Genomic DNA, 8,653 nt, shown 5'->3' on the forward strand with positions numbered 1-8,653 from the left:
CCCCCCCCTCATTTTTATAATTGAAAACGTAACTTGAACACAATGCCACATTCACCATTTTTTTAATTTTTTGCAGAACGAACATTTTCAGCTCCGAAAAAGTGGATGAAGGGGAAGGGACGTGTGACTCTGCAGTTCGGGTGCTGTTACAATTATGCACCTGTGAGTCTATCTGATTGCTAAGTTGGTGTGGTTCTTTTGAATTGCATTTAATTTTTCATTTTTGAGGTTCAACCAATTGTGATGCTTGGCTACTATCCCAAAGTAGAGTATCATGTTTAATGAAGGGTAGATCATTCTAACAAAAATTCTAATGACAGGATAAAAATGGCAATCCTCCTGGAATTCTTAGAAGCGAAATTGTGGACCCAATACCTTCTCTTTTTAAGGTGATCATTAGAAGGTTGGTTAGGTGGCATGTGCTTCCTCCAACATGTGTTCCTAATAGTTGCATTGTGAACATCTACGACGAAGGGGACTGTATTCCTCCCCATATTGACAGCCACGATTTTGTCAGACCGTTTTGCACTGTATCGTTCCTCAGTGAATGCAATATTGTTTTTGGAACAAACCTTTCTATTGTAGGACCAGGTGAATTTTCTGGGCCAATTGCAATCCCTCTACCTGTGGGGTACGTATAACAGGCAGTCGACAATGTTCACTTGTGCAGGTTGTCAATTGCATTAGATTTTGAATCTCATTGTTTTTCATTTTCTCGCAGGTCTGTTCTTGTGTTAAATGGAAATGGAGCTGATGTTGCTAAACATTGTGTACCTGCAGTCCCTACAAAGAGGTATAATTCATGTCGTTCGCTCGTTTATGATTATAGTAGGCCCCGATTCGTTACTTGATAGTCATCCAACCTAGCTAGCTTTTTTTCTGGTCTATTTTAGGATATCAATTACATTTAGAAGAATGGATGGGTCAAAAATACCAATCGAGTATGCTCCAGAACCGGATTTGCAGGGAATCCAACCATTGCCCTATGAAGCAAGTGAAAATAATGTACCAACGTCTCCTGTATCATCAGAAAGAGAAATAAGGAGGCAGCCATTTAGGAGGGGTAGTCATATGAGAACCAGGGGATCTGGAAACCGAACCGACACTCGATTTGATTCACGCAATCCAGGTAGAGGTCGACATAGCTCAGCAGATAGGAGGAGCAGAGAAAAAATCTAGACAGCTGAAGAGTGGCATCATTTAACAGTCCCATTTCATCATTTCTTCACATCAGATAGTTGGGTGTTAGAGTTATACATAAAGAGCTGCAAGTTGTTATTTGTTTGTGTACCAAGAATTTTCCAAGCATCTATTAACACGTTTAGATGCTGTCATATTTGTCACAGTCCTTTGTTATATTGTTACTCAAAAGATGTAAAAAGTTCGAGTTTCTGCACTAGGGAGTGTCCGATCAATTCAGAGCACAACTGTGAGAGCCGAATTCTCAAATGGATCTATATCGAACAATGATTAAGCCGAGGAGATATAGCGAGATTTTGTGTTCATATTGATTTATTTGTTGAGTAGAGGGTCATTCATCTTCTATAAAGTCGAATTTGAGCCTAACATTAAAGAGATGGTCTTGTAGGACTCAGAATATTTTGAAGGGATCATAGCTCTGCAGAATGAACTGGAGATGGCTATGGCAGGCGATTTTGTTGCTTCAGGTAAATGCACATTAAAACCCACTTCCTCAATTGTAAAATATTTCAGATGGGACCATGAAAATCAACGTTGGAAAAGGGTAGTCTACATGGAAGTTTAGAATGGGCCTGCATCAGTCATAGACCCCACTGGAGGGACTCTTCTTTGACAGTAAATCTGAAGACTGCAGCCAAGTTTATGAGTTGAGTAGCCATCAAATTTCAAGATTGGAACTTGATATCATTATCTGTATATTATCATATCTTGTTGATATGATCCTCTTGGATGTTTAATTCCCTCTGTTTCTCAGTTCGTTTTAAGAACTGAAGAACTCTCTCTCTCTGGCCTTTTCTCAGCGTTTATTAACTGAACTGTTAGTACCAATATTATTCCTATACGTTTGCCTTGGTTTGTTTCTACAAGGAGTTTGTAATTATGAATTGCCCTTTATAGTTCTTGTCCACAAACTGAACCCAATATCAGTTTTTCTTATAATATTTGGCCTAAAGGCTTGTGGGTAGGGTTTTCTTTATGGGGTTACTACAAGTCTCTATCCTTAGGAGAGAGAGATAGGGGTGTAGAGAGATATGGAATGATACTGTGATGTATGTTGAGTGATATGGATGAGAAAGTAAGAGAGAGGAGAATTATGATTACCCGGAAGAAAAGGGAGAGTGTACCAAAAGGCTATGGCTGTATACCCACCAAAAGGGACTCCCCCCATGAGCTAAGCTGCTCAGGATTGAGAGAGAGAGAGAGAGAGAGAGAGAGAGAGGGTGTAGTGTTTCCACTGACAAAGCCAAGGCTTAAAATTTGATCGACTTTGAAACCCATTTGGCCAATAAAACAAAAAGCACCCACACTGTGATCTTTATCTGTCTTGAAGTGATCTGGTTTTTGCAGGCTCTAAACCCCATGGAAATGCATGATAAGGAAAGGCATATCTCATGATGGTTGTGTCAAAATCAGACAAATTATGTAAAAGGTGGATGTGTGAGAGAGACAGAGACAGAAACAGAGAAAGGAATGAGACAGTTAACAGGATGAATTCAAGGAGAAGCCGTATGTATGTGTTGTGTTGTGTTGTGTTGTGTTGTGTTTCACATTTACCAATAAGAACCAAAAAAACAACCAACAACAAAACAATCTTCAAATCTAAATCGATGAAAGTTTGTCTGAGACAACATAATTCAGACCAAATCATCAAATTGAATAAGAAAGAGCTGATTTGGGTTTTGGAATTTGATGATTGTTTGTCTTTTTAAGAATACAAAACATCAAACAAAACAAAATCAACCACACAGAAATGAACATGGGCAGCCTGCATGTATTCGTCCAGTGGCCATCTTTCTTAATACCTTCCTCCTGCTGCGGTTGTCTTCTATTGTGCTAAATGGGTATGTCTTCATCTCATTTTTCTTCTTCTTACCCTTTTGCCGCGACAAGGTTGACTAATCGTATGCAGGAGTCTCAACTCAACCTCGATCTCTTAAAGGTCGCTTAAGGAAGCAAACGGAAGATTTAATAGAAGTACAAAAAATTCAATGAAGTACAAAAAATTCGATTGTTCAAAGAATTAGATCGATTCTAACTAATTCTATGAGAGGGTATTAGGTGTATTTATTTTTCTGCTTTAGAATAGACTATTCAAAAAGACTAAGGATTTTTTTTGTTGAGATAAGGATTTGCGTTGATCTAGAACAATAAACGAAGAACCGAGAAGTTTTCCATCATACAATTAGGGTTCTCCTTTACAGTTTGATATATATATAGGAACGGTCCATTTTTAACATAAATTCTAGTGGGTTTGCTTTTAGTTTTCCTCAAAAGGCATGGTACCAATAAATATAGTATTCCTTATCCAACAAACTAACGATCTTTCTTTTAATTAGGCCACATGAGACTCCTCTCCCAACAATCTTCAACATATATATTCATAATTCCACAGTTAAACCATTGGGTTGGTCGGTGGATTATCATATAATCGAGAGAATTAGAAATTAGGGTTCTTCTTGTTCTTGTTCTTTAACCCAAATTTAGAACAACAAAGTGCAGGCAACCACCCTCAGGTTTGATGAGAATAACTGCAGCCATATTAGAACCACAAATTTCTTACAATTTTGAAGGATCTTTATAAACGCTTCAGAACCCATTTAGGGTTCTTGAAGCCCTTCAGACCCAAATAGATATGTTCATAAAGATCCATTTTTTCAAAAGAAAAATTAAATTTTGACACCTGGGTTTTCCCATATTTGTAAATACAAGAATAGGGTTATATTTTTTTTTCAAAAAAAATTAAAATTATTGGGTGAAAATAATGAATTAAAAAAAATAAAGGCTGACTGTCATAGAGGTTCAATGGGTGTACTTTATGCAACAGAGTATCTTCTCCTTTCCCATACAAAGAGGGAAGGTTGGAGGGTAGCCTCCCTAAACTTCCAAGTACAATAGCCCTTCAAATAGAAACCCTAAACTCTAAAACAAGATTAACCCTTAATCTTGATTAGCTTTTCATGGTTAAGAACTAAACTGTTCTACAATTTTTGCAGCCCCATTCATTCATTCATTCAAAGCCTCTCTACTAAAATAATTTTGGTGGGGTTAATGAAAAGAAACAAAAAGAAAAAAAAAAAGGCCACTGATCCCTACTCTTTCTAAGCCCTCTTTTGTCCCTTCCCTTTTTATGATCATCTTCTCTCTCTCTCTCACACACACAAAGAGTATCCATTTCGCTCCATGTGCCACTCCCCATTATAATCCCCTCTATTCCATGCGCACCCATTTCATTTCCAGAGATATCCATTCATAAAAGCTCTTCCTTTTTTGAAAATGGAGCCCAAACAGGGCAACGAGGAAGGCAGCAATGGGAAAGGCCAAGCGGGGTTCTTGTGCAGGCAAAGCAGCACGCGGTGGACTCCCACAACCGACCAAATTAGAATCTTGAAGGAGCTTTATTACAACAATGGCGTTCGGTCCCCAAGCGCTGATCAAATTCAGAGAATCTCTGCTAGGCTTAGACAGTACGGTAAAATTGAAGGCAAGAACGTTTTTTATTGGTTTCAGAACCATAAGGCTCGTGAGAGGCAGAAAAAACGGTTCACTTCTGGTTCTGATCATCATCTTTCTAAACAACAGCAACAACAACATCCTTCCCTGATTCCTTCCACTCTTTGGAAGCCTCAAGATTCCTCGTCCTCGTTCCACAACAGATACAGACCCAGTAAGGAATACGTCTCTATTGGTACGATGTGTTTGAAAAATCTCAAAGCAAAGCTACTAAAACTTATGCTCAAAATGAACCATATTATACTATTGTAGAGAGTCGTGATTACTAACAATGTTACGTGTTCATTATGTGTACAGCTCCGTCTTCTCCGGTTATGGTTGCCGTGGGGCATATGGGAAATTACGGATATGGGTCTTCCACTTTTGACAACAGTTTCAGAGTAAGCTCTTTTAGGATTCAATATGATTTTAACGAAAAAAAGTGAACTTTTTGTCTATTTGGGTGAGAATTTCTGATTCTGCTGCTGCAGGAGTGCTCGATATTGTCGGGAGGAAGTAGCAGCGTAATTGGGTCTCGAAGCCACAACATGGGATCATGGATCGGCGTCGATCGGCGTTCTTCCCCGGCGGCTGATATATTTGAAAAGACAAAATATGTTGAAGAATACATGGAAGACGAGGAGGAGGAACAAGAGATCGAAACTCTCCCCCTCTTCCCCATCCATGGTGGTGATCGGAATCTTAGTGGATTCTGCAGCATGCGACAGGAATATTCCGACAGCTTCTACACCACCACTTGGTATGGCAGCTCGGATGACGGCGCCGCCGGTTCTCGAACTTCCCTCGAGCTCAGCCTAAACTCTTATGCCACTATCTCACCGGATGATGGAATGTGATTAATCTTAAACCGACAAAGTGGTTTTGTATTAATTATGATGTTAATCCCAGCTGAGCATATTTAACGGTAGTAATTTCTAATTAATTACGTACTCAAAGTGATATTAAGAATATATTTGTTTCTTACTTTATGATCCCAATCGTCGAAATTGGATGTGTGGATTAACCTCGATTAAAATAATTTTTATATAAAAAATTACTATTAAAAATAGTTCCGTAAATAAAATATCAATGTAAATATAAAATTAATAGTTTTTTTTATTATTATTAATTATTGAAGAGTTTTTTTTATGTGAATTAATTTTTTTTTATAGGAAAAGTATTATTATAAACTATCATAATTAGGAGTGTATATTGGAAATTTTTAAAGTATACAGAGGATAAATAGGTATAAAAAAGAAAATAAACGTTAAGATTAAAAGTAAATTATTATTACTGATCAATAAAAATATTATTAAAAAAAAACATTTGCCAAAATTGTCCGAATTTGACTCACCGACATCTCCCTTTTAATATTTTAAAGATAAAACCATTATTTTAAGAAAATTATACATTTTTTCTTCGAGAGTTATCTTTTTATTTATTTTTTAATGTTAATTCCAACCTTTTGGTGGCTATTAAAAACATGGCTAAATTCATCCTAAATTTTCAAATATTAGGTGTAATTTTGTGTTAAATGGATATTTTAATTTAAAAAATGGTTTAATATAATTTTAAATAGCTTATAAATTTATTAGACACACCTTTTAACTTACTTATATTTAAACATAAAATTCATAGTTTTAAAAGTGACACTTTTTAAAATTAGTTAATTGGAGTTTTGAAACTTAACCGACAAATATTTTAAAATTTTGAAATTTTTGTAGATTAGAGAGAGAGCGAAAGTGTAACACACCATGCCTACACAACTCGATGTCTGGCTCAATGACTCAATGTAACAAGGCCACTGTTCCGTTTTGAACTTCCCCTCAAGGATTTTAAATGTGTCGGTTAGGAAAAGGTTTTCATATACTTATAAATAGCGGCTAGAACAGCGTTGTATATTTCAGACCTTTCAACTAGAAGAGCGACTTATCCAATTTCATATACTTTCAACGTCGACATTGTCATGGCCCCCCACGCTCACCTCTTCTAATCTATCTTTAAAAAAACATACTCTATTTTTATTGCATTTAAAAGAGGTTGGTAGACACTATGTTGTTAATTTCATCCCACCATGCGTCTAAAATAAGGTCCCAATCAGAAAGATTTTGGGCGGGGATGCGTTTCTCTGTTTGGTTTGACAATTTGTCATACTTTATGGCTTTCCATTGACTCTAATGTCTTTTGGGGGAGCGCTGAGTGTCAGTCTAAATAGCTCAAGATTAACCTTCTATTCATGGCTGGTGGGTATGTACACTCAAATTCAGCTGTGGATCCATGAACATCTTCAAAGCTTTTTCAGGCTTCCACTACGTAATGTTCTTTACTAGTAACATGGCCCAAATGACATCCACCCACGCATGCCCTTTTCCTTCTTTTCATTTCCAATTTGGACACTTTCAAAGTATCAAATCTCCCTTACCTTCCTGCTGCTTTTGATCACAGCTGACACTCTCTGCAGCCCATATTCCTCCACGCTCTTTCTGTAACAACCCCTCCCTTTTCTTCCTCCTATTACTCTCTTTCTGTCCCCCTAGAGTCTAACGTCTTTGCTGGTACATTATCTAGTATTTGTCTCTCATATTATTTGTAACAGCTTAAACCCATCGCTAGCAAATATTGTCCGTTTTGGCTGGTTACGTATCGTCCTCAGCCTCACGATTTTAAAACGCGTCTACTAGGAAGAGGTTTTCACGCTCAAGTAAGAAATGTTTCGTTCCACTTTTCAACCGATGTGAGATCTCATAATTCACCCCCCTAGGGACCAACGTCCTCACTCATACAACGCTCGATATCTGGCTCTGATACCATTTGTAACCGTTCAAGCCCACCACTAAGATATTGTTCTTGAGCTTCCTCTCAACGTTTTAAAACAAGTATGTTACGGAAAAGTTTCCACATCCTTACAAGAAATTCTAGCTCCCTCTCCAACCCAGGTGGGATCTCACACTGCACCTTTTGTAAGATGAATTTTATTAAATTTAAAATTAAAATTTATAAATTCGTTTTTTTTAAACATGTGACTAGAGATGTATATAAGAAATACCTACTCGTCCTCTTCTCTGCCACCTATTTCCTTTCCCATTTATTTTTGTCGAGAATTGATCGAGAAGAATTTGTGGGGATCGAACTCCTCCTCGCATATAATTTTTTCCCTTTTATTATTCGTTTTTTTTTAATATATAGTTATTTAAAAACTTTCATTTTTCCATATAATGTTTATTAAAAAAATATATTTAAAAATCATAATAAATAGATATATTTGACAAGCAAATATAATATAATAAATTCTTCCCACACTATTCTTAAAATTTTAAATTTTAATATTACATCGCCTTCTTTAACCATTAAAAAAAATTTAAATTTTATTTAGAATCTCAAAATTAGCTAATATTAAAACTATATTTATATTAAATTAAGTGGGACATAAAATTAGACAAAGATAAGGACGAACAGTATAATTTCGTCCCCATCCACTTATCTAAAGCGGAAAAATTATTTCTCACTCTCTCTTCATTCTCCGTCTAAACGGAAAATCAGAACCTCTCTAATGGTGCCACCCGAGTTTTTTTTTTTTTTTGTTAATATTAAAATTATTGAAAAAATTCCACACGAGAATTTTCTTACACACCAAATTATAAATTCTTCTATTATCAAGTATATATTACACGTCTATCAGACTATAAAAGCCAAACTGTAAAACCGAATACATTAACTTCAAACACACGAAGTTGCTAAATTGAAATGCAAGCAATCCCTTGCTCCGCCGCCAGGTACCCAAATAAAATTTTTACCTGACCGGCAACGGCAGCGACACAGCCATATCATCATCGGCGTCCACTGATCCACGGTCGAGAATTCTCTGGTCGTCGGAATACGCCTTCTTCTTGATGAATTCAATGCAATCAGCGACAGCTTCACTGTGGTGGTGGTCGCCGTTTTGATATGACTGCCGCCGTCTAAC

At 36.7% G+C, this 8,653-nt stretch overlaps 2 protein-coding genes across 4 annotated transcripts in view; both read left to right on the forward strand.

The window, feature by feature from the left end:
• Nucleotides 1-2,063, forward strand: part of LOC111804096 — a 5,204-nt gene extending 3,141 nt beyond the window's left edge. For all 3 annotated transcript variants that reach the window (XM_023688783.1, XM_023688784.1, XM_023688785.1), the window contains exons 4-7: nucleotides 77-162; nucleotides 321-631; nucleotides 722-793; nucleotides 894-2,063. In XM_023688783.1, the coding sequence (XP_023544551.1) occupies nucleotides 77-162; nucleotides 321-631; nucleotides 722-793; nucleotides 894-1,179 (755 nt within the window). In that variant the 3' untranslated portion in view covers nucleotides 1,180-2,063. The remainder of the gene's footprint in view (nucleotides 1-76; nucleotides 163-320; nucleotides 632-721; nucleotides 794-893) is intronic.
• A 2,410-nt stretch (nucleotides 2,064-4,473) lies between these two features.
• LOC111803708 (protein WUSCHEL-like) lies at nucleotides 4,474-5,607 on the forward strand. The gene is made up of 3 exons (XM_023688233.1): nucleotides 4,474-4,885; nucleotides 5,008-5,090; nucleotides 5,181-5,607. Exons 1-3 carry the CDS (start codon nucleotides 4,474-4,476, stop codon nucleotides 5,544-5,546), a joined length of 861 nt encoding a protein of 286 aa, XP_023544001.1. The 3' UTR covers nucleotides 5,547-5,607.
• The last annotated feature ends 3,046 nt before the right edge of the window (nucleotides 5,608-8,653 follow it).

Source organism: Cucurbita pepo, chromosome LG10, assembly GCF_002806865.2.
Source record: "Cucurbita pepo subsp. pepo cultivar mu-cu-16 chromosome LG10, ASM280686v2, whole genome shotgun sequence".
In the NCBI taxonomy this organism is placed as follows: domain Eukaryota; kingdom Viridiplantae; phylum Streptophyta; class Magnoliopsida; order Cucurbitales; family Cucurbitaceae; genus Cucurbita; species Cucurbita pepo.

Excerpts from the sequence above, each read along its gene's own strand:
- LOC111803708 (XM_023688233.1), top strand. The coding sequence starts at position 4,474 with ATGGAGCCCAAACAGGGCAACGAGGAAGGCAGCAATGGGAAAGGCCAA. Across the intron at positions 4,886-5,007 it reads TAAGGAATACGTCTCTATTG|CTCCGTCTTCTCCGGTTATG; the intron begins GTACGATGTGTT and ends TTATGTGTACAG. Across the intron at positions 5,091-5,180 it reads CTTTTGACAACAGTTTCAGA|GAGTGCTCGATATTGTCGGG; the intron begins GTAAGCTCTTTT and ends CTGCTGCTGCAG.